The sequence below is a fragment of the Solanum lycopersicum genome, chromosome 4 (genome assembly GCF_036512215.1).
Source record: "Solanum lycopersicum chromosome 4, SLM_r2.1".
In the NCBI taxonomy this organism is placed as follows: domain Eukaryota; kingdom Viridiplantae; phylum Streptophyta; class Magnoliopsida; order Solanales; family Solanaceae; genus Solanum; species Solanum lycopersicum.
In genome coordinates, this window is record NC_090803.1 from 747,863 (window position 1) to 775,333 (window position 27,471).

Below are 27,471 nucleotides of genomic sequence, written 5' to 3' on the forward strand. Positions count from 1 at the left end.
ATAAAAAAATATTGTCCAATAATTATTTACCTTAACTCAATTGCATAATAATTCAAGGGTATAATTGAAAAGAATTTCTTTTATAAAGTTTAATTCAAACACAAGATGAGGTGGGAAACAGTGAACCATACATTTGGTAAAAGTAATCTCTGTATTACTAATTCCTGAACTATTAATCCCTATATTACTGATTCTAGCATTACTAATTACTGTATTATTAATCTTTGTAACAAACGACCCGTTTAGACCATAAGTATCAAAAAAAAAATCACAAAATATATCAATGACATAGAGGATATTTAATAAATCACCATTAGTGCAGCCAAAATAGTTTTTTTTCTTCTTAGTATTTGTGGTCTGATTAAATAATGGTATTAGGTCTAAAACCCCATTTGCACTGAGGTGAACACTTGAACTAATGTTTTATTGGTTTACATTTTCTTCAAAGTATTTGTTGTGATTGAATGATACATTACTACTATTTTATAGTATTTTTTATATATATACAGAAAAACATTATTCATTGTCATAATTTGTAGTGTGGGAAATTAAGAAAAGCATATAGGTTGTTGGGACTTAATTTTTGATGAAATAAGTAACATGCATGAAGCAAACATGGATTTATTACTAGTAAAATAAATTTATTAGTAGTATAAGTTCTTGATTTGACAGGACACTGTACAAACATTTTAATTAGCACTAAACACAAACAAACAAAAAAAAACTATAGGTTTTCAGATTAAATTGCCTTCTCACTGCAATAAAAATTATTTTTAGTGGTAATAAAAATAAATATTAATAAAAAGTACTAAGACTTTTACCGATATTAGGTAACTGTTATTGAATTCAGAGACATTTATAAAAAGTGTTAATTGTCACTAAAAACACATATAGCGACGATTTAGCTATTATTATCAATTAATTGCCGCTAAAAACATTATATTTGATGTAATGTATCTCTGATAATTCAACTAAATTTTGCATTATGTTAAATGATTTGTATTGTTTATTACTTAATTTTGTTAAACATTTTTTAATGCAGAACACTTGTAAGATTAAAACAATTGAGTTTATGGTATAATAAATTCAAAGGACTAGGAATCTTTATTTCTGAAAAGACTAATTCCTACACTTGGAATTTAAAACTCAGTCAAATTTTCAATAATTTTTAAAGATCCAACCAACCACTTCTTTAATTTATTTTCTTAATATTATTAAAAAGTGAGTTTGTATTTTAGACCCCCAAACATTGATAAATTCATGTTTTTGTCCTTATAATTATCTGATTAAACACATTTAACCTTCAATTGATTCAAATATAAGGATAATATAATTCTAAAAACGTTACATCCCTCATATAAATTGACCAAAAATATTTATTCTTTACGTCCCAGAATACTTATCATTAGTCGATTTCACTAAAATTCGGAGTTAAATTGAAATAAATTATTTTACTATTTTAAAATTAAAATCTTAAATATTTAAAAACTGCATGAAAAATCATAAAATCAGAAGAACCAAAAATAAGAATTCATCAATAATTGAGGATCGAAATTGCAATTTTCCTTTCTTAAAACATTTTCTCAATAGTAGTATATAAGAAGGTACTCCATAATGAAATTCACATAGAATTAACCAACTTTTCCCATCACATAAAAGCCAAAAATACATTATAGTAATACATCAACCACTTTACATGTACAAAATTTAATTGAAATTTGAAAGGCTAGCTTATTGTTTTTTTCATCTTGATAGATGTCTAAGCCAAATGCAAGAAGATATGCAATAGAGAAACACAATAAAGAGGAGGAGTCTATAATTAGCAATAATTATGGGAATAACTTGTTTTATTTATCCAAACATTTGAAAAGAGTTTACCCAATAGAGCTTCACAAAACTTTTATAAATGATTTTTCTTCTCCATTGGATCATAAAAAAAGAGAAATTTTAGACAAAAATATTGTTGTTCCACAAGTTATTCCATGTCCTAATGAGAAAGAGCTTATGAGGTGTAGCTGGATAACTAATACCACAGGTAAGTTTCATCTAGCATTACTCTTTTTATCATTTCACTACAAAGAAAATATGGAATTTATCGAAATTCATAGCTAATCTATCACTAAAAGGCTTCTAGCTAATTGAATTTTCTTATAATTTTGTCGTTAAATCGTAGCTAAAGGAAATTATTAGCATTAGATTTTTGTTGTTTAGCTAAGAAATTTTATCCGTCAATTTTTTATTTTCTAATAGTGCTTTTTTCGTTGATATGAAAAATAATAATAATATATATATAGGGATGTTTTCAATTACACTTCTCTAGGTTTTTCATTAAATAAGAATTTCATGCTCTAATAAGAGTTTGATATCAGTTGTACTGATGTCATGTGACAGGTCATCTAAGTTTAATTAGTCAATTAGAAGAGAGTTTTTAAGGCTATCAATAATTCGGAAACAAAACTAGTAATTTGCGCCAACTTCTAAAATGTTTTCAATACATCTCGATTTGATCAATTATAACATTAAAAGAAAATGTTAGTATATATAATATTACATATATTCTTTTTTCATAACTAATTAGTAGTGTTTTATATGCCTTGATAGTACATTATATTCTTCAGTGACAAAACACAATTGGGCATGAAAGTACAACTTAATTGGATTATTGATCCTCTTAAGTACCAAAGTAAATTTTGGAGATTAAAAGACTCATTGAGTTTGCTATGTATATATGATATACAGATAAGGTTTATGTGCAATTCCATGATGAATGCTGGGGTGTTCCAGTTTATGATGACCAGTAAGTAGTCTAATATATAATTCATCAAAATTTTTAAATATTATTTTTCACTTAAAAAAATAATTTTCATCATCAAACGAGACCTAAATGTACCCACACTGCAGTCAATTGTTTGAGCTACTTTCTTTGGCTGGCTTGTTGATGGATTTCAACTGGACTGAAATTTTAAAGATAAGGGAACAAATAAGGTACATACTTCTAGTTTGTTAGTAGCTTTTAAATTTATTTACTATTTATTATATTATTACTATATATACAATGAACAAAGCACCAATTATCTAGTGGTAGAAATATATCTTTGTCACATTAAAGATGGGAGTTTAAATTCTAGATAGTGCATATTTTAGAGAAGAACACAGTTTCTCTCATGTGATCAGGAGGTAACAAGATCAAATCGTAAAAATTATAGAAACGCAGGATAAAGTCATAAACAATACACCAATAATCTAGTAGCGTTAGAAATATATCCTATCAAATTAAAGACGGAATTCCAATTCTCAATAGTGCATTTGAGAGCGTAACTGGTAAAGTTGCTTCCTTGTGATCAAGAGGTCACAAGCCCAACTCGTGAAAACAACCTTTTGCAGAAATATAAAACAAGACTGTGTACAATAAATCCTTATACAATCCAGACTTTCCCCAAACTCCACGTATAGTAAAAATTATAATGCACCAAACTGTCCAATATATAATAAATTATTGTTCAATATTCCTTGTGATAATTATATTATAATTATGCAGAGAAGCCTTTGTTGGATTCAATGCAAAGCAAGTGGCTGAAATGGGAGAGAAAGATATTAATGAATTGGTGTCCAATGTGTCCCTCATGTTGGCTGAAAATAGAGCTAGATCAATAGTTAACAACGCCAAATGCATAGTCAAGGCAAGTCTTTATTATGCATTCATAAATTTTATCTACTCTACCTCCATCACAATAAATTCATGTATGAATAATAATGTAGTAATTTTTAAAAGTGAAATTATTGTTTTGTTTATTATGCAGATTGGAGAGGAATTTGGATCTTTGAGTTGCTACATGTGGAACCATATGAATTATAAAGCAATAATTAACAGATTTAAAAATGCAAGGAATGTACCATTAAGAAGTCCAAAAGCAGAAGCAATTAGCAAAGATTTAGTGAAGAGGGGATTAAGACATGTTGGTCCAGTTGTTATCAATTCATTCATGCAAGCTGCTGGAATGACTAATGATCATTTGATTTATTGTTTTAGGCATAAACAATGTGTTAATCTTGCTGAAAGACCTTGGAGGCATGTTTAAATTGTAATAATTCCCACTTGTAAGTGGATTTTTAATATATCAACTTTTTTTAAGACAAATTTACCTGGTGTAATATAGCAAATAATTACTATTCGTAGCTACAATTTAAAATAAATCCCTTTAACCTAAAAAGATAGGGGCATTGTGCCTTCCTATGCTACAACTCAACCCAAGGCATTCATTTATCTCCTATTCGGAGTGGGGACGTATCGATTCATGAATTCATCTTCTCCTCTTTAGATTATATATATCTTTTTTTTTTAAAAAAAAAAAAAAACTGTACTTAAATATAGATGCATGAAATGGTTTTCTGGTTGATGGTACAAGTATATGTTATAAAATATAATTATGTTATTAAATTGAAATACACAAATCATTGACTTGAACATCTACTTTTATCACTCCCTCTAGCTTAAGTTGCAAGGGATAATTATTAAATAAAACAAATGCCCACCCCCACATAGTGTCTATATATGTAGAAAGGTTGTGTTTATGAAAAATTATCCAGTTTGATGCAGACATGCACCAAATCTTATCTTATCTCTTTTTATCTTTTTATCATCAAAGTCTGTCTTTTCAACTTAGATTAGCTGTAACCACCAAATCGACAACACTTAAACAAACTATACTTTACTGTCCTACTTATCATGAGTTAGACGGATTTGTTGGTATCTTTTACCATATTATCATCTTTATAGGGTTTGATGATGATTGATAAGCAATCAAACGAACAATAATAATGATATACTCAGTGAAATATATGGAGCTAGAAGAAAAACAGTAACAGTAACAAGTATATGATAACCTAAAGTAAAAGGTAATATTGACTACAATAATATTTCACTAAAACAATCAAGTTTGTTTTTGAAACAGACTTTCCTATAATATCAAAGAAGGGTATATTTCACTTTTGTTGATTTGAGTTACATCTCAATATCAAATTAATTAGTAAGTACTACCTTATTATGTGGATTCCACTTGATTTTTCTTCAATGATGTTTAGTTTTGAACTTTATCAATCATTAAAGTGGCAACAGGTTTTCTTATAGGGACCCAACCTGCACTTTTTTGTTGCCTTTAGAATAATGGTGTTGCTATTACTTTTTCCACCTGAAAGAGAATACAAATATACAACCTGGACTAACATGACAAATATGCCAAAAGACACAACACAAAACCACTAAAAAGGTAATCAAAATGTATCATAAGAATATGTACATAACTTTTCGTTTCTCAAATTACATTCTACAAATTATTTATCTAACAAAGAGTTGAAAAGATTGAAGATGTCAACAAGAAAACAGAAAATCTACAACCAATTCTACTCAGCCCTTCAACTCGGCTGTCTCCAAAAATATTTACAGCATATTCTAACGTTGTTCCTACTCCCGTACTCTATCACAACTTCATTCAGTCTTATTTAGTTTACGCATAAGTCATATTTAATAGAGTAATTACCTCGATTCTCAAAACTGGCAAGAAGTTCCAAGCCTTTGCATCTGCCTCTGACCAAGGGTGATAGACTTGCGTTTTGCGAAAGCTGGGTAAAGAAGCTCTTCAAACTTGTCTAGAAACAAACCCCACTCGACGTCATTCATATCTGATAGCTTCACAAAGGTGACACTTGCAGGAAGCTGCTCATTTGCGCTACGATGTCCAGAGGAGGAACTAGCCAGATAGCCGTTTTCTGGTTTTGTTCCTGAGATATTAGGATATTTCAGTTTCTTCTCACCTAAGCTGGTGTTCTTGAGAGACATTGAAAGTTTTGACACAGCAATGTTCTTTGCTGGGGCAGGAACATAATTAAAGCTCTTCTCATCTTCTCCGTCACTTTCCACTTCCTCAATACTTTCATCTAGTTTAGAGAGTGGGAAGCAGCCATTTCCTCCAATTGGAAGATGAAACGGGTTTCTATTCGTGAAATCCCGAGGGATTGATTTGGGACTAGCCTCATATCCAGAATCTTCACAATCTATGTCAAACTGAAACTCGTTATCCACTTCAGTCTTGGGAGAAAGAATCTCCCTCTCAGCAATCAGGCTTCTTGCCTCTAAACAAACAACTTCAAGCTCACTTGGTTTCTCCTCCCCACTACGGAATTCCCTGGTCATCATCTCACCAATTTCCGCAAGACAGAGACCATAAGCGGCAGCTTCCTTGAGAAAAATGGTGGAAAGGACCAAGACACGAAGGCAAGCTTCACGAATCATAGGGAGTTCACTTCGTAGCATATCAGAGTCTCGGATAGGATCAAGTTTCTTTATGTACTCAAGTTCATCATCTGTGAACGGAATGGATGCCTGGGGCCAATGGATCCATTCAAAATACGGATCTTCCAAGCTCTCTGGAAGACAGAGCCCGTGATCAATGGGGATGAGCTCTACTTGACCAAACTGTCCAATACCGTCAAGCTTCCTAACTAAAAGATTCCCTGCATGTCTGTCTGTGTTAAAAATCCTAATGTCTAATATTCCAATGCGATGCACTGCAGCAACAGCGAAATTTGAGGTTCCATGGTCACTAGCATCAAAATCATGGGGAACAAACTGTTGAAAAGATGCAATCTTGCTCACAGGTTGCTTCTTGCTGAGAGGCTTGTCTCCATTTACACCATCATTGACATTAAAGACCGAGTGAGTGATTTTCACCAATGTAGTAGCTGGCACATTGGCAAAATGATCAGTGTCAAGAAGATACGCAGCGACCTCCCTATACCCTGTTTCCCCAACTCTGACTGATCGTTTTAAGCCTGGCTGCCCAAGAGCTTTGCCCACAAATCCTTTAGGATTGTTTGGCGCAAATGGTTCTTCATCTGTGGGCTTAACAATAGCAACACTCTCGCCTCTGCTATTTCTGAAAAAATACCCCCCTCCGAGTCCACCATGAACAGGAATTGGATCTACTCCAGTCTTTATTGCCTTCACAATTTCCTGGATAAGTTGCTTTGTCTCAGCAAAGCGACCTACATTTCCCAGTATTTCAATGGGACCACTTTGATCTCTAGGTTGGATATGATCCTTCCCTGTGGGTAAAAGGCATGGAGTTGATGAACTTCGATGCATAAAGTTCCTTGTCAGCAGTAGAGGGGAATCGTTCCGAACAGCACTTAGGTCATTATTCAACACCCTATCACCAAATGTCAAAGAACTTTCCTCAACTGGAAAGTTAAGTGCAAGCTGCAGCCTTCTTTTCACAGTATGTGCATTGTCGCTGCGTTCTAACTCCATCCCCAGTACACAACCAGTCTCAGTTTGAACAAAGACACGTCTCCTCCCAGTCGATTTCCCTTCCATCCTAGCTTTCCCATGGTACTCCCCGCCGAGTGGGCTCTTGAAGATTGCCACAGCCATCTGGGTCTGAACAGGACAATTATCCAGGTTACGAGACATAAAAGATAGAGAAACACAGTTGGGTGTCACAATCAACAAAAGAGATGGCGGCAGAAGAGAGCTTTCCACACACTCTCGGTTGAGCACCAAACTCAGAGGCGGATTGTGAGCACGTCAGGAAATGATTCAATCTGGACACAATCATCAATGTGCAAACAGGAACCAAAACCAACCCAGATGATGCCACAGGCAACAGCAAATATCACTATCACGTCAAATATGGTACAGCAAGAGATCAAGAATCTCAAGTGTTACATTAGAAGAGCCATCTTATGATGTGGATAAGACAGTGTACAAGATCTGTAAAGAGATATAAAACAAAATAAGGATACAACATGGAATAATTCATGCCATTAGTCAAGAAATGTTATTAGAGCATTACAAAGTTATTCATGTCATGGATGACCAAAACAACCAAATAGAAAAAATAAAAAAGATGCAAGTGACATTCACTGAAACAGCAAGGAATTTTTTTACATCAGCTCCCCGACATGTTTGAGATTAAACACAGTTATGGTGGTGTATTTGACCAGTTGTACTAGGCTGGTTATCCATATTTTTCTAACCTAACAAAACTCAAGCTTACTACAGCTCTATCCAGTTGGACCAGTATGAAAATTAAACCGAATACAAACAGATCCACTGATTTGCAGATGACACCAGTATGGTAAGCACTAGGCCCCTGACCCTGTCACTAATTTTCTAGTTCCTCAGCACTTGGGATATAAGAAAAAAAAACACAACTAACATAAGGCTTTCAAATCTTGAAAAGCATTTACTATGTGCTCACAATCAATGTTAAGCTATAAACCACTTGAAACTGAAACTCGCAAGATGACACTATCTCCTATCAGAACACACTGCTTTACCGCTAAAACAACATGATTTTTGAGTAATTATAAACACTCTTCCTATTACTAGTACTCAATCTCTCATTTCTAAAGATCTATAAAAACATAGATTTTTATACAAAGACCCAATCTTTTCTTCCTTTTAAAGATGATTATGGTGTTCAAACCAGCTTGCATAAACCTAAATCTTTTCCACCGGCTACCTGCTAATCCTCACCATCACAGCTACAAACACTTAAAACTAGACCTCATTTCAAACACATTGAATACACAAAATTCATCGAATCTAATTAATTTACTCAAATGACACTCCTTAACACTCTGCTATTGCTTAAATAAAGTGATATTCAAACAATTAAGAAACACTACTTAGCATTCAACTGTAGCACTCTCACATTCATTCAATAACACAAAAACAAAAATCACAAATCTTGAACACGTAAACTCAAATCATGTAACAAAACCTTCAAATACAACCAATCTAATTAATTTCTCAAAAATATAATCATTTATTACACTCTTCTGTACGATTGACTCTCATTTTCATTCAATAACTGATAAAAAAATCAGATAAAATGCAAATAAAACTCAGACGAACCAGAACGAACATGGAAGGACCATTAAATCACGAATAAAATCATCATAATGAAATGAAGCAACAAAACAAAACCTTACCGGAAAAACAGATCTGAGGATAATGCCTTTATTGTAGCTCGCCGGCGATGGAAGATTCAGATAACTTTTCAACCGTATGATTCAGATACAAAGAAGATTCAACGGCTATGATTCACTCCAAAAACCCCTTTCTCTTCCTTTTTTGCTGTTTGTAGCTTTCAGCTTCTTCTTTATGGCTTCCTTAATATATATATGCATGTGTATCTATATATTCAATTCCATTTTTACCCTTTACTTAACTATGGTTTATTCTCCACCAGTGGAGTCACGTTTTGCCGGAATCATGGTTTGGTTAGTTAACTAACTATGGTTTAAAAATTTGGAAGCATCTGGAATAATGGATTTACAGCCGTTAGATTATAAATCAACGGCTAAGATGAATGAGAGATGGTGACGTGGAGGTATGTGATTAGAAAATGACGTGGCATGGTCAGAGGGAATATGTGAATTTCCGCAAATGTCCCTACTGGGGACCACAGAGATATTTTTACATTTTACTTTGGAGTTAAAAATTTAATTAAATTGAGTTGATATTATTATTTTTTTCTTATAAAAATAATCTGATGTTATTATTATTTTTCTCGTGTGAAGATTGACTAAGATATAGTCCAGATTCTTTTATTTAATAATAACGTGAAAAGAATATGTCTAAATTATTTTTCTAGAGTGTTAATGTGTGTTTAAAATAATAAAAATAAGTTTTTATTTATAGATAATTTTATCTAGATAGTATGATGAGACTCTATTGTCAAACTAATTAACTAAATTTAATTTTGAATATTAGTATGAACTAAATGTCTTCATTGACTAATATATATTCTTTTATCAAAATGTAAACAAAACCAGTCTAAATTATTATTCTAGAAAGTTAATATTGTCTAATATCACAAACAAGTATTTATTTACGACTTATCTTTATTAATAATTCGATATTATCTTAAATATTTTAAAAGAAAACACGATTAATAACAAATAATAAGATACTGGCTATCTTTTTTTTTCACAGGTGGGTTAGTACATTAAAATTAAACTGCAAGAAGTATATATTAAACTCGATTCATTGGATTTAGTCAAATTAACAATAAAGGTTATTAATTTCCTTTTCGTTAGACCTATTAATAAACAGGTATTAGTAAGTCGATTTAAAAACTTCGATTTCTTATTTTATTTATCTCAAATTATTTATTATATTTTTATTTTATATATATTTTTAAAGATATATCAACTAAGAGTAATTATTTATTATTTTATCCTCATTTAAATCTCAAAATATCTTTCTTTCATTAATTTTATTAAAGTATGAATTACGATAGATAATTTGAGATGAACGTTATATTTAAAAAATTTCTTTTAACTTTTTTTATATTTTTTAGTGAAATAAATGTCACAACTACTGAAAATTAATTAAAATACCTAATATTGTGGAGAAAAATTTACTGCTAATCTTCATATATATTTTTACAAAACTTCTTGTGATTTTTTCTCGTTTTTTACTTATTCCTTTTCCACTGTCATTGCCATATAAACAGTACAAAATTATGTAGAACTTTATACTTTCTTCCTCCATTTTTATTTTTTAATTTTTTCGAAAGTTAATTTGATCAATTTTTAATATTAAAATACATTACATTAATTTAATATTTTAAATAAAAAATTTAGATATTCAAAAATAATATGAAAAGTACTATTATAAAATTATAATTTTTTGTATGTCGATATTATGAAAAATACATTAATTAAAAAAATTTATAGTTTACACTCTGAAAAATAAATTATGACAATTAAAAATATTATTTGAAATTTACGTATTATTAATTTATAATATGGTCAGATACAGTATTATCGTAATTCGTAGCTTCACAATTTGTGTAGGGCCATCTCTTTGGTGTATTTTTTATTTTTATTTTTGTACCCCACATTTGCCCCTAGTTTTGAGGAATAGTGGATACCTTTTTTTAGGAAAATTAAAAAAAAAATTGAAATTACATTATTCCAAACGTCTTTTTTTTTTTTTGCTATATATAGATTTTTCTCTCTTGTTCGATAATTAGTATTTTTTGATAGAAATTTTATTCGATTTTAACTTATGTAAAGTTTATCCAAGAGAAAAATGTATTCCAACATAATCTTTTTCATATATAATTAGGACTCAAATTAATATGCTTTAATTAAACTTATTTTAAGAATATTCACCCTACCACGAATTAAAAAATACTAGTGAGTTAATATATTTTTCCTCTTGTTATCATTCCATAAAAGAATTTCAATTATATTCAAAACTTCATAATAAATAATTTCATTCACCGTATCACATTATTTTTTTTAGCGATAATAGTAAGTATTATTTTCATTTCAATGTGCATGCACAAAAATTTAAAAATAAAAAATAAAAAAAGGTGAGTGAAGAGAAGTTGTATGCATTATATAGAGGCTAGATCAGCAAATAGGAAAGTAGCTGATTTTGAGGAACAATATAATGAGGATATTATAATTAAAATACATCAATAATTGATTCTCCCTCAAATTTTATTTTATTTTATTTATACCATATAATATATTGATTGAATAGTATACTTTATTTTTTTTACTTTATCTTCTTTAAAATATAATAATCTAATAATAGTAAAACTCAAACAATATACATACAGACAAATATAATACTTCTCATCCATTTTTTCCACAAGTTAATTTTATTTGATGTATAATAAGATAATTAGTAGAATACAATATGAATAAGAGAATATATCATTGTAATTACATAAATTATAAAGATTAATAATAACATCACTTTATCTGATAAATCCGATGAAACTAAACAATTTTAATGATATATCATAACTCAATAAATATCTAAATTTATAAAATAAATATTCTGACTCCGCTCGTATTTCTGTGGGCGATTCTTCTTACTTTGTGCTTTTGGGCCCTTTTAAGTTATTCTGTCTTATGTAGTATGTACGATAGTGATTGGATTTTATCTATTTATACGTATAAATATATATATATATATATAACCTAGCTGCTCGTTGGATTAAATACAAGTTATATCTGTGTGCCTGTCTGCCATTCATCAATTTTTGGATTATCCTCTTCAAATCAGACCCATGTATCTAGACACTATATATGACTCGTATAGTATAATATATAATTGTGTTATTTAATTTATTTTTTGTTAATATTTATACTTAATAATTTTAAATGTATATAAATAGATAAATATATATAAATTTGTATAATATTGAATAAATAGATAAATATATGTTACGTGATAATTCATAAATAGGCAGTAAGCAGTAGGCATTAGTTTGTATATACGTATAATATTGTATACGAGATGTTTGATAGTGCGTGTGAAAAACAAAATAAAGTACTTAAAATACGTGACAAATATGTGTACAGAACTGTATGATTCAAAAAAATTGAAGCCATATATATATTTAATGGCGGATCCAGGATTTCAATTAAGGAAATTTGAGAAAAAAAAGTTGTCTGAGGTTTGATTTTGAAATTTCGTTGTGAGTTTTGAACTTCTTAACCATTAAATCAATTTAAAGGTGGACCCACATAGAGTTCGCCGAGCACCCATTAACTGGCTTATGGTGGGTGCCTAAAGGTTGTTTTAGTGCTGCTAAAGTCTAAGTTTGAATTCCACTCTCAACATGTTTTTTTTTAATGTATTTTTTGAACTCTTTTAGTGAAAATTTTCTTTAATCTCAGGTCTGTCACTGAGTCAACCTCTAATATTGCATTTAGGAGATACAAAAATCAATATAGATAACATAAAATTTCTTTAAAATCCCTTATATATATATAATGCAAATTTTTTACCAAGAAAAAACCATTCAACTACTCGATGCATCAATAATGTATACGCTTTATATATAGTTTATATATAAATACATCAAATGACAAGAAACTATAGCTGAACATTAATAGCTACATGTCCATTGTTAACTATTTAAATACATTTTAAAAATGGTCAAAAATGACATTCTCAGACCTCAACTAATACTATTTTTACCACCTCTAACTAAATATTTTATTGCTTCCTTTCAGATAGGTTTGAATGGAAGTTTTTAAAATTTGCTTATGTTACGATTTTTTTAAAAAAAATTATGGAAGTTTCTATCATTTTGAGCTTTACAAAAGGAGGCTAAATCAAGAAGAAAAAAAAGAGTTGGGATTCAACTGATATTCAATTTAGTGATATCTTTGGTGGATGATTCGGAGGCATATCACCTAGCTAATCCAAAGAAGATATACTTATTGACTCCATTACTATTCACTCCCAAAGTACTGTCTTGTGAAAAACAACAATAATTAATCCTCTATCATCTCCAATCTGATAAACTTTGTAAAAAAAATTCAACTTATTTTATAATTTGATCACAATGCATTAAGATAAACATAATTCACTAAAATTTCCATCAATTATCGATTACATATCTTTATTATAGTGATCCAAAGTAAAAAATTAAAGAAACAAGACACATGATTTCTATCTTTTGGCTATAATGTGTTGCACATTAAAAAAGAAGGTGGTGAAATCGTCCTCTATGCCACTAGACTTTTCAAATGATTTTAAATGCACAAATTATAATTGAAGAATTTGTGAATAATTAATGTTGCTTCTAATATATTTTTTCTTTTGGAATTGTTATCATTATTTTATTAATTAGTAGAAATGATAAATTAGCCCAAAAAAAAAAAAGCAAAAAAGAACAAAAAGTGCCTCTTCACACTTAATTGCCTATCCTTTTTTGGTTGAGAATCATCAAATGCATATGAATTACTCCATGTTCCTAGTAACTTTTTTTAAGCTGTCAACATTATACTTTTTTTTTAGCATCAATTTAATTAATTTTAAAGCAAAATTGTATAACATTAATATAATAAAATTTTTGATATTTAAAACAATAAAAAAATGTCATAAAAAATACAATTTTTATATCAATATAATAAAAAATACATCTTAAAACAATCATATATGTTCATATGATATTACACTAAAAATAAAATTGAGAGAGTAATTAATATATATATAAATTAAAAATAAACCACATGAGTCATGAAAACAATTTAATAAATCCAAATCACAACAATTAAATAAATTTATTTATATTTTTTCTTTAAAAGAAAAAAACACTCAAATTCCCAAAAAGCCAATTTTCGACTTTCACCACCACATTCAAGAACTTGCAGCAGTAATCCAAATCCCAATTTCTCCAAAGAACTCAAAATCCCAGAAAAAAGATGTAATCTTTCTTCTCTTCTTCATATGGGGTTTTAATATTTTTTGTTTAGATCTCTGTAATGATATGAAATTGGTCTATTTTGAGTCTAATGGATGCAAAAATGAATGATATAGTTGATTTTAACTAGTTTAGGATTAAGGGGTGATTTTTTTTACTGTAATAAATCTATGTTTCTTGTTATAGCTGTGTTGTATTTGCAAAGATTTCTGAGTTTCAGTATTTTTTTTTTGCAGAAAACACAATGAAAGCTGTGAAGGGTCATCAAGAAGAGGAAGAAGAGGAGGAAGATGAGACTGGTATTGTTAAGAAGGATGCCACACCTTCTAGCAGTAATACCAAAGGTCTGTTAAATTTTACTCCTGTTTTTTATTTTTCCTGATTTTTGTAGTTGAAAGATTGGATTTTTATTGTTGAGGATATAAGTTGAGCTGGATTTTGAGGTGTAAAATGAAAAATACTGAATTTTGTTTTGTGGATGTATTATTGTGGAAGGAACAGATGGGAAGAGTAATGAGAAGGCTAGTGCCCTAAGGTCTAAACATTCAGTGACTGAGCAGCGTCGAAGGAGCAAGATCAATGAGAGGTTGGTTAATCCGTAAATTCTGTTTGAACTTATCGGTTAATTGAAGTTTTAGCTTTTCCTATGAGTTTGTGAGGACTTTAGGTCTTCATTTAGACGTCGATTGAGTGGTGTGATACATGGACAAAGACTGTAAATGTGGAGTGATTATTTAACAGAACTTGCGACTAGCTTGACATTGACTGTCTAAAGAGATAAGCAGAAACCAATTTCAGCTTTGAGTGTAAATAATTTGCAAGTATCTTACTTATGAGTGTGCTTGGTATGACTGAAGTCAGTTTTGCAGAAAAAAGTTTTCCATTAGGAAGTCATTTTGTGGTGTTTAATTACCAGAAATATTTTCCATTTACCATAGGAAGGGGAAAATGTTTCTTCAACTTAATGTTACTTGCTTCAACTAACACTATAACATTATTCGTGATCTTTTCTGTTAAAAAATTTCATAAGAACAATTACTAATTTGCTGAAGTTATTATTGGTGTTTAGTATATACTTTTCAGAGAATATTTTTCGCTCACCGACCACACAACCACCCAACAGAAAACATAATATTTTCTATAAGAATATTTTTCCATGAGAATGACTTCCATCATACCAAGTACATTTGTAGTCTTTTGTAATTATCGACTTCTTATTGGTTTACTTGTATTTTTAATTCCGTAAAGGATAAACATGTTGAGATCTTAAGAGTGTCAAATAATCTATTGAACTAGAGTTGTTTAGAACAAAAGTCATGACATATAATCTGTGTTGTTCGAACTCTTCAAAAATGCCGCTGTGTGCATGTTGGATCCTCCAAAAGTAGTACAGACATGGGTGAGACATCATTTTCGGAGAGTCTGAGCAACTTAGCATATAAAAGTAGGTTATAACAATACATTTTAGGTTTAATCGATATGTTAACCTAAGTATAGTGGAACTGGGAATTGGGGAAGCATCTGGATGGAATTTTGACGAGATCTTTGAGTTTTTGGGTGTGACTTCAAATTGTATAGGGTGCATCAGATAAGATGTTAAAGTCCATCTACAGAAATGACATGAACTCTGAGTGAAGCTTCTAGCTATTGCGTGATTTTAGTGTGTGTGAAAGAGAGAAAGAGAAGATCAGTCATATTTTCCTCAGGTCAATAAATTGAGCTGAAGTAAAAATCAAAACCGCTAGTAGAAAACTGAGATAACTAGTTATAACATGAAAAGACTAATTTAAGTGAAATTTATTTTTTGAAACAAGTGTGTAGAAAGCACTTACCTAGGTTCGATTTTTGCAAAGTAGGAGGATACCAAAAAATCTCTTGGTCACCTCATCACCCTATCCTACAAGTTTCCAGCTGAAATAGTATATTGGGTCTTAAATAAGTTGTGTACAAGGGCTGAATGGAGCTGAGAAAAGCTTTAGGATTCTGAGCACAGATCAAACTATCAAAGAAGAAAATAGAAATAAATAAAATAAAGAAAGAGATCAAAGAAGAGAATTGGTTCTTTAGAGTCCAGTCATATTTATGGTATTTGTGGGAAGGTTCTAAGGTTTAAGCAATGAAATGAGATGGTTTTCGAGCCTCATAGTGATACTCATATTTGCAGAGGAGGAAACCTAGGAAGTCCTCTTAGAACTTAAAATTCTGTAAAAATCAAAACTAATATCTACAAAAAGTATCTAAAGAAGTTACAGAAAATTCTAATTCAAAAATTCAAAAAAAGATGTCACAGAAAATTCTGATAACTGATGAGCTCCATTATTACATAGAAAATACTTACAGGATACTAATTTTCCTATTCCTCCAGGAATCGCTAACAGTGCCACTAAGTTAGTTGTTGATGTCAAGTTACTAACTCTATTCCTGGAAAAGTAAATCTTTTAAATAACCGGTCAAGCTACTCATAAAAATGGACTAGTTTCCGTAGAAGTCTTGAACACTTGTTTCCTACTTTTTCTTTGCGGGGGGTTTTGGGGGGGGGGTTACTTGGAATATGGGGTATTTGAAGATTATTTGCTCAAATCTATCTAAAATGCTTGAGAAATTCAATGTTGTTCTAAAGCTTATTTGGGTAATCTAGATTTCAGATATTGAGAGATCTGATACCCCATACTGATCAAAAGCGAGACACTGCATCATTCTTGTTGGAGGTACATTCTATTAGTTGAAAACCAGTTTACCTTTTGCTTTATTTGTTCATTTTTTTTGTAAGTTTTGATCTCTTGGTGATAGTTGATATTTGTATGCAGGTAATTCAGTACGTACAGTATTTACAGGAGAAGGTACAGAAGTATGAAGGACCATATCAGCCTTGGAGCTCAGAGCCTACAAAGCTTATGCCATGGGTAAATTCCTGTAGCTAGTTTCGTGACGTATCAATTTTCTTAACAAAGGTTTTTGGTTGTGAACTTTGGGTTGCATTTTCTAGCTCTCAGCTGTAAGAAAAACTTATTCTTCTTACATAGAACACTCGTGCTTCAGGTTATTATAAGATAATCAACTTACACAGTGGAGATTACTGTGGAAAGTCTTGCTTATATTGCTAGCTAATCCAATATACTGAACATCATAAACTTACTGAATAGTGCATAAGCTACTGATATTGCTGCACAAATAAAAGATGCATCTTACCTTACTCTTTTTCATTGGAGTGCTGCATTTTTTGCACCGACACTGCAAATCATTCTTGAGTGTGGCCAGAATGGGGAGAGAAAAGCAGATGGGAAGAAACACAGAAAGCTGTGACCTCTTGTCTCCAATGTCCATATCGATTAACATTTCTTCCTAATATTCTCTGTCCATCTCTCTCTCTTACACACGCACACACTCATGCGTGATGAACAAAAACAAAAACACCACCCTCAGATGAACATTGATGTGGACATATTTCACATTATACTTGTATACAGATAGATCCATGATTAGGCTATGCCTGTGCTTTCATTTTGTGACCCATTCATTTTGTTGTGTATCTGTACACTGCTACTTTGAATGTATGCATGGCTGTGCTTGCTCCTGATTTTCTGGATTTACACCCAAGTAAGATCAATTTTGACTTTTTTGTTCATATGAACTTGATTATTGTTTTTTTTTTCTTTCTAATAAGCTCCAAGTGGATACTTAAAAGCTATACCAACGCTTTGGTGCTGCAGTTACATGTGTATTAAGTCTAGCATTTCCAATGCAATCAAAATCATATACACCATTCATTCTACAATAAAAATATACCTATATTTCAAAAAACAAATCTGCAGGTTTCTTTCCTTCAAAGCACCTGTAGTTCCTTTTAACTATAATGTCCATAATATGCATACCGGGACTCTCTTTCATAGTGTCTTCTCTGTTTCTCCGTAATCTTTCCTCCCCAAAGTTGTGCGGTTTCCTTCATGTTTCTTGGCACAAAAATGTAGCATCTGTTGCACAAGTGGAAGCCCCTCTGCTTATCATCTAGAGTCCAAAAGGCTTCTTTTGTAGCAATCAATCTGAAACATGCAACTTTTAGTGGTTCAGACAACTTTTGTAGTACTTCATCTTCCATGGCCATCTGTCGTCGTCAGTAAATTTATAACAACATCTCACTGTGAACCTGCCATCTTCCTTGCTTTCCACCATAGTTTGTCTGGTTTTTGGGTTAACTCCTGATGCTTTTTGTGTCTCCAAAAATTTGGGCGACCCTTTGTTTTTTAGTCTTGAGAATATCTTCTAAACCATATATTCCATCTGCCAGTCCTGCTTCTGGCAGCTGTACTTCAGTATTACAGCAGTGCAATACAAATCAAGGGATTTAACTCCATGAATTGTGTTCCTTCCCAGCATCTTTTAGTCCTGAGAATATCTTCTAAACCGTATATTCCATCTATTGCCAGTCCTGCTTCTGCCAGCTGTTCTTCAGTATTTACAGCAATGCAGTACAAATCAAGGGATTAACTCCGTGAATTGTGTTCCTTCCCAGCCATATCTCTTTCCATAATTTAGTTTCTGTCACTTCTCATTCTTATTGCTTACTGCGCCTTCAATAAGATTAGTTTTAGCTTCATTATTTATTGTTATTGTGTCTTTACTCCTGTAAGATTATAATAGGTCCCCTCTGGTTCCATTTTCTTCCCTTCTCTGAAGAGTTCAAGTCCACAGGTACATTTTGGCAATGATTTTTCTGATAAATGTGATTTGGGCAATGAAAAGTCCATAGGTGCAACTTAGGCTATGGTATTAACTCCTAACTTGTGTCTCATCTTGTTCCAACCAGTAACAGTTCTATGACTGAATATGTTCATGAGGAAGCTGTTTTTGTTTGTAAGTTAAAAGTTATTTTTATATGGTCCAGAGAAACAGTCATTGGCGCATGCAAAGTTTACCTGCACAGCCACATGCCTTGAAGAATGGTAGTGGCCCAGAATCAACATACCTGGGAAGGTTTGATGAAAATCTCGCTACTGTTACTTCTACGATGCAACCAAATCAGCAGAATCCAATTGAATCTCATACTAGCAGGGATGTATCATTTAAAGCACTTGATCAACAAAATGAACTAGCTAACAAGTCAATCACAACACCCATTCCTCTTCAGGCCGGTATGAAGATGTCAGTGCCAAACAATAGTGCTTTCTCAGAGCCTCAACCCAGACCAGTGTCTGATCAATGTCCTAACACAATTGATGCTCTGAATCATGACGAGGATGACGTAATAGATGGAGGCAGAATCAGCCTTTCAAGTTCATACTCGCAGGGGTGAGTGATTATCTAACTTTTACTGTTGGGAATGTATAAAGTTAATCAAATTTGGTCTCTCCATATCTTATTTGCTCACTTTTTGATTCTCTTCTATTGGTTAGTAATCTCTGTTTCTTGTTTCTTTTATGTGGGACATTGCTGTTAATCTAGATATTCAGTGTAGCATCCTCTGCAATATCTTCAGTTTCTTGTGGATGTCTTTTCATTATATTAAGTTTGTCTAACTGTCATCACTCAGCTGCAACTTTTACGAACTTGTAAATTCTACGTTGTTTGGTCTTGACTGATCTTGTGTGATTGGTTCTTTCTTTTCCTATCAGAAGAATCTTCAGACTTTGACAAGTCTTGTGTAATTGAGGCTTTCCTTTGATGGACATCTCCATCAGTACTCTGGAGGTTCTCCCTTTTTTATAGCTCATCAAATCTTCCTGATATCTAGGCCTTATGGTGATACACCTTGCTTGTATGCTTGGTTCCTTTTGGGTTGTTTGTCTTTAATGGAGTATTTGTTCATCCCTTCCGTCTCGTGAGTTCTTGTCACATAAATAATATAGTCAGTAGTTGATTACTTTGTCATTATCAAAATCTAGACTTAACATAAGCATGTTAACCTGTCCTGGCCTGGGAGGCAAATACTTGAGTGTCAGGGACCTTACCGGTACATCATAATGTTCCTCTTTAGTTTTGAGAAGATGCATTTCATGCTGCATGTTTACTTGAACCAGTTCAACTTCTGGTGTTTCATATGTTCAATCGCATTCCAAATTATGGCATAGTGAGTTCAGCATATTGCCAAAAGTACGGTTCATTCTCATCTTTGTAATTGAGAAATGAACCCAGTAAAGCTGTAGTGGAGAATCTTAAGTACCAAGTGTGTTTGAATTTATGTGTACATATCTATTTTATATAAAGGTGGCTTTCGGACTAGCTTGTGCGCATCTCGAGTAGAATACCGGCTACCTCCCACCCTTCCTTCTTTTTGCATTTCTACCTTCATATGCATGTAGAACAGATGTAGTCAGTTATCTATTATCAATGTTTCATCCAGGGTTTACAGGACTTGTGATATCTCTGGATTGGCTTGCCTTGATGTCAACATTATATTTCTACTGATCATTGCTTTGGTCTAATCAGGTTTCTAACTTCGTTGTCGCAAGCGCTGCAGAGTACTGGTCTAGATCTTTCAAAGGCTACTATCTCAGTGCAGATTGATTTTGGGAAGCGCGCAAACCAAGCAATGACCTCAGGGCCATCTATTGCGAAGGTATGAATCTTTTCCAACTTGTTTCAAATTCGAGAAGCAAATATATTCGAGACAGAGCACTGCATCCACTCGCCTACCGTCTTCCTTGTGGCACATGAGCATCCTAGATTAATTCTTTAGCGCTTCACCTACTCTCCACTTTACACTTACCTGTTCATTTGCATTCAACTCTAGGATGACGAGAATCCTACTCTCTCTGGTCATCAACATACGGATCATTTCAGAGAGGCAAGCAATGACGAAGATATGAACCAAGCTCAAAAGAGGCTGAAGATATAGATATTACAGTAGCATGGTCATTCCCAGCTAAATCAACTTAGTTTTGTGTTTACCATATGCTTCAATAGAAGTTTATATGTATATCCCATTTGTTTTTTCGTCCCCAAATCATATGTTCATAGAAATACATCCTTTTTACTTCTCTTCCCTTTTCATTTTGATGTTTTCTTTTTCTTCTCAGGTGTGGTTTCATCTTCCTTGTGTTTGGTTTAATCTCGCAATATTCAGATTTATCAGGAGGTTTATAATTGATATCTAGTACAGTATGCTGTTAATCTCCCTTTTTCGACTTCACCATTATTTTATAGGGTAAAAGCTATATGCAAATTAGACACAATGTCCTTCATAAGGGACATTGTTGTATTAGAGTACTTGCAGGAAGAGTCATTTGGCACATTATCTGTTAATTTGCAGGAAGTTACGCCTAGATTTTGATCCTACGCGTCTCATGAGCTAATTTTCAAGGTTAAAAGTCAAAACTCGTAATTTCCTGTAGTGTTGCCTATGTGGCAAGCAGGCTACTCACCTCCAAGGACAATCTTGTAAATCATCTGTTAAATTGCAAGTAATAAAGTTCCATATGAAATATGATGATGATGATGGAGAAAAAAGTCAAAAAGGAAAAAATACACATTAAGAGAGAAAATGATGAATTACCTAACAGAGTGAATGATGAAAGTGACATTTTGTAGGAGACCTCAGAAATTTATTACAATTAAAGGAACATAAAGAGGGAGAAATAGACTAGAGACACAGTATATAACTGTATTTTAAAAAAAAAATCTCATTCTATTTTGTCAAAATATTTCACATGATATGTTTTGACACGAACATTTTGACACATTCTACATATCTTTATTTTAAAGCCATGAGATTCAGAAGTTTTCTTTATTTTTTCAAACTTTATATTAAATCAAAAATAGATAGACATATTGAAAAATCGATATACTTAAGAGATGTGTTAGGTGAAAGTCTTACGGTTTCTTCGTATGAATTTGTAACATATTACTCGGATGTCTCAAGAAAGTTCATATTATTTCATTAGTATTAAAAGGAGAGTCTCGAAATAATGATAAAAGGCCGTTTTATTGATGAATGATTATATTGAAGGATAACACACAATATAAGGAAAACAAAGGGTTGGTTGAGTCTACATTTCAGTGCCTTCACTTTTTAAGATAATAACACACTCAAAGAGCCCTTTGAACCTATTACCAATGACATGTGATTCATTCCTAAGAATATCAACTTGTAACTAACAAAGGATGATGAAATGATGTATATTTTTGAACTGAAAACTCTACAAAAAGAAACAAAAAGGACTTAGAATTTACAACAGAGAAGGCTTTGCCTCCAACCCTTATAATGTCTCCGTTCTGCCTTCGCCATTCTTACTGGACTACTGTTCCATTCAGATTGTAATCTGTAAAGACATGATAAACACAAGGAAAATGTTAGTAAAAACCGATAGCTACTGGAAGATGATGGGAAAAAGGAGTGTAGTATAAGATTTCACAAACAATTACACTGGGAAGGCGAAGGATCTGGCACTGGTTGTGCTGCTATCTGAACGAAGAGAGATGTTACCCGAATGTGCTATGTGACCTGAGTAAGAAATCAAACCAGATGCAGGTCCAAAACTTGCCTCTCCATTTGCAAAATGACCATGCACACCGAGGGGGATACTACTAGAGTTCTTTTCCTCGAGATTAGCCACATTTGGGGGGTCGGCGTGAATAGTACTGCTATTGCTGGAGTCTACACTATTGGCAAAATGAACTTGAGTAGCAGCTGAAAAGCTGTCAGAACTCCCATCCTTTTGACCGGAGACGGCCTCTAATTTATGGGATTGTTCTGGCAAGTGTTTGTCACTTTTCGTTACGCTGCTACTTAAAGCCAGCTCAGTCAAGTTGAAGTCGCAAGTAATAGCTCCAGATTTCGACTTGCTATTGTTAGAGAAGTTGCTACCTGGTCCATAGTTGTTTGTTCCATCAGCTGGCGAGACTGTATATTGGCTGTTGAAAGCTTCTACCGAAGTAGGCATCTGCAATTCAAGAGAAATTGCATTCGCAATCAAGTTTTACCACGGGAATGTATCTAAAAAACATGCACATAGAGTTATAAACCATATGGTATCTTAGGTGAATTCATAAATATAACAAAATAAAACCTGATTAGCCTGCTGTGCTGACTGATCAGCATCAGAGTTCGATTCTTTAAAATTCTGACTGTCGGATTCTTTTTCTGATATGTTCGTAGGTTTTGCCATTGTAGTATCTTTTGATCCAAAAATCTTCATCACATCCAGATAAGGGTCCTTTTCAGCATCTTTGCTCATATTATCTTCCAAGAAGGGGTTTATACCATTTGGAACAAGTGATTTATTACCCTCATCTTCTTTAGTTGTATGATGATCAACAGAAATTTTGACGGCACTTTCAACTGATGAAGCTTTGGACTCACCAGATGAGACCAATTCACTGTCGACACCTTCCCTTGTGATTCTAGGCTGATGTTCGTCAGCAGCTAGAGAAATAGACGAGTCAGGCTGATCATATTTCCTGCTTTCAGTCACAATTTTATCCATGAGAGGTACACCCTCATCCATGCATATGTCTTTCATAATGTTATAGTCATTCTCTTTGTAGCAAATTGTCGATTCAGGCAATTCGAATTCCAGGACACCCTTATCGGTGTATAAATGAGTGTCTGCACCAAACAACTCCGAAAGAGAGGTAAATTGTGTACTAGAGACTACGGTTTCCTTTTCTTTATCGTCGAAGAAATTCACAATGATAGGGTCCTCAAATTTGGGAATACTCCAGGGGTGATCTCTATCTGCTGTATCACATGCAAAAGGATTTCCATTTCTCTTGCAAGAAGTTAAATGAGACGGGGCTTCGTCCGGATCATCTTTCAGAGGTGAAGCTCTATTTTCAAGTTTGTTACTTCTTGAAATATCTTCGATAAATACAGAGTCATCAAGTTCCTGGACATTCCAGAATTCGTTCTTCTCTTTTTCACACGCCAAAGAGTCTTTAGTGCTGTCACGACCGTTTGAATCAAGCAGATCTTTCGTTGGCAAGACTAAAGACTTGGAGTCCTTGCAACCATTTGAGTGAGTTAACATTTCATCCGGATTTTCTGTCATTGTAGCCTTCTTTTTAGCGTGTTAAGTCACTGTCATTGCATTCAAATGTTTCAGAAATCATGCATAACGGATACAAACAGATGATCGATTGTTACAGACGAGTTTAGCTTCTCAATGCAAGAACCAAGTTGAGACATGTGTATGGAGTCGTGTTTAGATGCAATTTGACAATATATAAAATTTAAGATGTAAAGCATTTCCATAACTAGACAAAGGATTTGAACAAAGTCAATGGATGAAACATGCATAAGATTAATCCACTTACGAGGTTGAAACATATGAAAGTTGTATCTTAGAAGCAGCGGCAAATGGCAAAAGTAAGATATTAGTACTCACAAGCTTTCAAGTAGTACATCAGTGGATCAAATCTTGAGAAACACACAGACGAAGTGAGGTAGATACAGCTCAGAAACCTGCGACAACAGAATTTACAAATATATTTAGGAGGAATTGACCCTTAAATAATTGTAACTTTAGCAACATCTTCGAGCTAATGAAGCAGCAGAAAACAACATTCGTAACAGGGAGCCTTCTATCATTATAATGAGAGGTCGGCAGCCAAAAATGCACTATAAATCAATCTAACACCTCCCTCAATCCCATGCTAATGACGAATATATGAATCCTCTATAACCAACCATACCACTCTATAGCAGGCGGAGCCAAAGGTTAAGAGTTTGGGGTTCAAAATCAATTCTGTTTGCGGGTTCACATGTTAATATACATATATTTATTTGATTTTCTAATACAACTATAGAGTCTACGAAAAAGCTAGTGAGTTCGTCCAAACCGATAAACCCCCACCTCGCTTCGCCTCTGAGTCCACCACCAACATACAGCTACCCTATTACAAGTCTCTGACCAAATACAATAGGAAGCCCAAAAAAGAAACTAGAATGGCAGTGAACCAGTCTCAAATACGACAGACTATCCATATCAACGGGTAGATCTAATGCATTTTGCGCTATAAACATGAGTAACTATTGAAAATAGTTCAGATCATCTATGATCAGTTCAAGAACAAATCAGCTGATTCTCAGTTACAAAGGATTCACACAAACTAACAATAACTTTTTTCAGAAAAAAACAAAAAAACAAAATTGCATAATAATCTCAATCAAATATAACAACATACCTAACGTAATCTCATAACTGATGTCAAGAGAGGGTGTTGTGCGCATACCGCCTACCTTAGACAGAGATTGTTTTTGATATACGCCAGATAAATAATCTCAACCAAATATGCCAGAAAATAACCAAAAAAAAAAAAAAAGTAAAAGCAAGAGGCCTCACTTCCTATACAACAAACCACTTTTTAATGCTTAATAGCCTAAATCATGTTCGCTTGTACTTTTCAAATCAGTTGTCGCTCTCCTATCAAATCCTTCAAAAATACACTATTTTATCAACTCTTTCTAAGAATCCGAGCAACATAGACCTAAACTACGTTAGATCCTAACTTTGTCAATCGATAATGAAAAAGACACATTTCACTTTGAAATTTTTGTACAAAGCTTTTTTTTATACAAATCCCATCTCCTAAGTCAAATGACAATTCCCCACCATTTATGTTTTGTCCTTTAGCTCTATTAAATAAATTAGTATTAATCACTTCTTACTAGATCCAATCCTAATTAGTAGTTATAATAATATTTTTCACCCCTCAAAAAAATTATTACTAGAAAACAATGAAAAAGGCCTTACATTCTGGTAGGTTCTTATCAGATCCCAAGAAAATTCACAATCTCATTATCAATAAATAATCTAGTTAGTATTTTAAAATTTTCTTTAATCATATGATTTACCATGTTCACTATATCAAAATATAAAAAATAAAGAGACAAAACCAACGATAATACTTTTCAAAAATATTATGGTACCTTAAAAAATGCACTATTTTTAGATGATCTGACACACGAGATTTTACAAAAAGATAAGTGGAGAAGAAAAAGGTAAATGAAGATATATAAAATCCTAAAATGTAAAATCAACACAAAAATATAGGGGAGAAATGGCAAGAAAAAGTCAGCCGTTTTGATTTTTAAAATATAGGAAATAAGAAATAATATGAATTGAATGTGAAAGAAATATAATTTTTAATTAAAACAACCGTTTTACTCTTGATCAAATTTCTCACATTCAAACTATCTTTTTCAAATAAGTTATATTTTACCATCTAAATTTAATCTAAGCTACGATTTAAACTTCAAACAAATCAATATGTTACTTACTCTCTCTCTAAATGCAATTAATACTCACTTATTAACTCTCGAAAAAGTTAATGTTTAATAGCGTAAAACATCATTTATTTTAAAACAAAATAAAAAAAAGCATGTATATTAACAAATAATAATAACATATCTACTAATATATTAGTTAATTGTAATCAAATATGCTTTAACATACTTACAAAGAATGAATATATTTATTCAACATTAAACGATTATCATTAATTATCGCTAAAAATTATTTTTTTCGCAATTTCACACAGAGAGATGAAAATTGGACACTCATTAATGTTTTTTTACAGAAAGAGGACAGCAATATTAACTATAAGATATAAATTAAAACAAACAAAAAAAAGAGTCGGTTTACCGGAAAAACAGATCACCGCCGTCCTCCGCCCTGTTCCGGCGTGTCGTAAGCTTAAATCAAATTCTGACTTAGATCTGGAAAAAATAGTATTTCCTATATATTTATATATAGTATAAATAAAATTTGAGTGAGCTTTAGAAAATATTAGAATTTTTTTTTTTAATTTTTGGAAGAGCTGACTTTAATTTTTGTATGGAGGGGAGAAGAGAGAGTCAAAAAAGCTGAAATAGGGACTCCCTTATTAAAGTGTACACTTTTTGGGTGCTACAAGTCAAGCTACTATTAAATTTTTCGAATTAATTTTAGTTCAAATGAATATGTATAATTGTATGAGAAATGTAACTCATCCATATAATAAATATTTTTTTTATATTTATTATTATATTTTATATATTTAAATAAAATTTTTAATAAATTTAAAAAATTATCGATGAATTCTTCGTATAACATATTTGGTCGGAGAGATTTTATTGCTTCTGTCTAATTTTTTTTTCCTCTTACGTTGATAATTTACCATAAATATATAGTGTTTTTTATTTATTTATGGGGTATCCTTTTTCTTGTATTATTATATATAGTCAATTTTACATTTTTATTTATTTATGGGGTATCCTTTTTCTTGTATTATTATATATAGTCAATTTTAC

The 27,471-nt window shown here is 32.1% G+C and overlaps 4 protein-coding genes across 7 annotated transcripts; 2 read left to right on the forward strand and 2 right to left on the reverse strand.

Moving 5' to 3' along the window:
* The first annotated feature begins 1,623 nt into the window (after positions 1-1,623).
* On the forward strand, positions 1,624-4,138 carry LOC101245051 (uncharacterized). The gene is made up of 5 exons (XM_026030532.2): positions 1,624-2,035; positions 2,740-2,797; positions 2,902-2,985; positions 3,539-3,680; positions 3,801-4,138. The coding sequence occupies exons 1-5, from the start codon at positions 1,756-1,758 to the stop codon at positions 4,077-4,079; spliced, it is 843 nt and encodes a 280-aa protein (XP_025886317.1). The 5' UTR covers positions 1,624-1,755; the 3' UTR covers positions 4,080-4,138.
* Positions 4,139-5,260: 1,122 nt separating this feature from the next.
* Positions 5,261-9,182, reverse strand: LOC101254892 (phosphatidylinositol 4-kinase gamma 5-like). Of its 2 annotated transcripts, none has more exons than XM_004237016.5 (2): positions 8,995-9,182; positions 5,261-7,768 (listed from the first exon to the last, which is right to left on the reverse strand). In XM_004237016.5, the coding sequence occupies exon 2, from the start codon at positions 7,466-7,468 to the stop codon at positions 5,546-5,548; it is 1,923 nt and encodes a 640-aa protein (XP_004237064.1). In that variant the 5' UTR covers positions 7,469-7,768; positions 8,995-9,182; the 3' UTR covers positions 5,261-5,545. The 2 variants fall into 2 exon arrangements, with proteins under 2 accessions (XP_004237064.1, XP_010319484.1); XM_010321182.4 differs by having other exon boundaries at positions 5,261-7,435; positions 8,995-9,175.
* Positions 9,183-14,062: 4,880 nt separating this feature from the next.
* LOC101254588 (transcription factor BIM2-like) lies at positions 14,063-21,353 on the forward strand. 2 transcript variants are annotated; one of them, XM_069296886.1, is made up of 9 exons: positions 14,103-14,249; positions 14,483-14,590; positions 14,748-14,832; positions 16,885-16,954; positions 17,054-17,149; positions 19,129-19,217; positions 19,296-19,532; positions 20,670-20,799; positions 20,974-21,353. In XM_069296886.1, exons 2-9 carry the CDS (start codon positions 14,491-14,493, stop codon positions 21,076-21,078), a joined length of 912 nt encoding a protein of 303 aa, XP_069152987.1. In that variant the 5' UTR covers positions 14,103-14,249; positions 14,483-14,490; the 3' UTR covers positions 21,079-21,353. The 2 variants fall into 2 exon arrangements, with proteins under 2 accessions (XP_010319480.1, XP_069152987.1); XM_010321178.4 differs by having other exon boundaries at positions 14,063-14,249; positions 19,129-19,532.
* Positions 21,354-22,145: 792 nt separating this feature from the next.
* LOC101254294 (uncharacterized) lies at positions 22,146-27,153 on the reverse strand. 2 transcript variants are annotated; one of them, XM_004237014.5, is made up of 5 exons: positions 26,825-27,153; positions 24,566-24,642; positions 23,249-24,258; positions 22,605-23,122; positions 22,146-22,501 (listed from the first exon to the last, which is right to left on the reverse strand). In XM_004237014.5, exons 3-5 carry the CDS (start codon positions 24,227-24,229, stop codon positions 22,402-22,404), a joined length of 1,599 nt encoding a protein of 532 aa, XP_004237062.1. In that variant the 5' UTR covers positions 24,230-24,258; positions 24,566-24,642; positions 26,825-27,153; the 3' UTR covers positions 22,146-22,401. The 2 variants fall into 2 exon arrangements, with proteins under 2 accessions (XP_004237062.1, XP_010319479.1); XM_010321177.4 differs by having other exon boundaries at positions 25,365-27,034.
* Positions 27,154-27,471: the final 318 nt, after the last annotated feature.

Bases quoted from the DNA above. Each gene is read 5' to 3' on its own strand.
- LOC101254588 (XM_010321178.4), top strand. From the start codon at position 14,491: ATGAAAGCTGTGAAGGGTCATCAAGAAGAGGAAGAAGAGGAGGAAGAT. The intron at 17,150-19,128 runs GTAAATTCCTGT...TATATGGTCCAG, and splicing joins CTACAAAGCTTATGCCATGG to AGAAACAGTCATTGGCGCAT. The intron at 19,533-20,669 runs GTGAGTGATTAT...TGGTCTAATCAG, and splicing joins TCAAGTTCATACTCGCAGGG to GTTTCTAACTTCGTTGTCGC.
- LOC101254892 (XM_004237016.5), bottom strand. From the start codon at position 7,468: ATGTCTCGTAACCTGGATAATTGTCCTGTTCAGACCCAGATGGCTGTG.
- LOC101254294 (XM_004237014.5), bottom strand. From the start codon at position 24,229: ATGACAGAAAATCCGGATGAAATGTTAACTCACTCAAATGGTTGCAAG. The intron at 23,123-23,248 runs GTTTTATTTTGT...CTTGAATTGCAG, and splicing joins CAGCACAGCAGGCTAATCAG to ATGCCTACTTCGGTAGAAGC. The intron at 22,502-22,604 runs GTAATTGTTTGT...ATGTCTTTACAG, and splicing joins AGATCCTTCGCCTTCCCAGT to ATTACAATCTGAATGGAACA.
- LOC101245051 (XM_026030532.2), top strand. From the start codon at position 1,756: ATGTCTAAGCCAAATGCAAGAAGATATGCAATAGAGAAACACAATAAA. The intron at 2,036-2,739 runs GTAAGTTTCATC...TATGATATACAG, and splicing joins CTGGATAACTAATACCACAG to ATAAGGTTTATGTGCAATTC. The intron at 2,798-2,901 runs GTAAGTAGTCTA...CCCACACTGCAG, and splicing joins GTTCCAGTTTATGATGACCA to TCAATTGTTTGAGCTACTTT.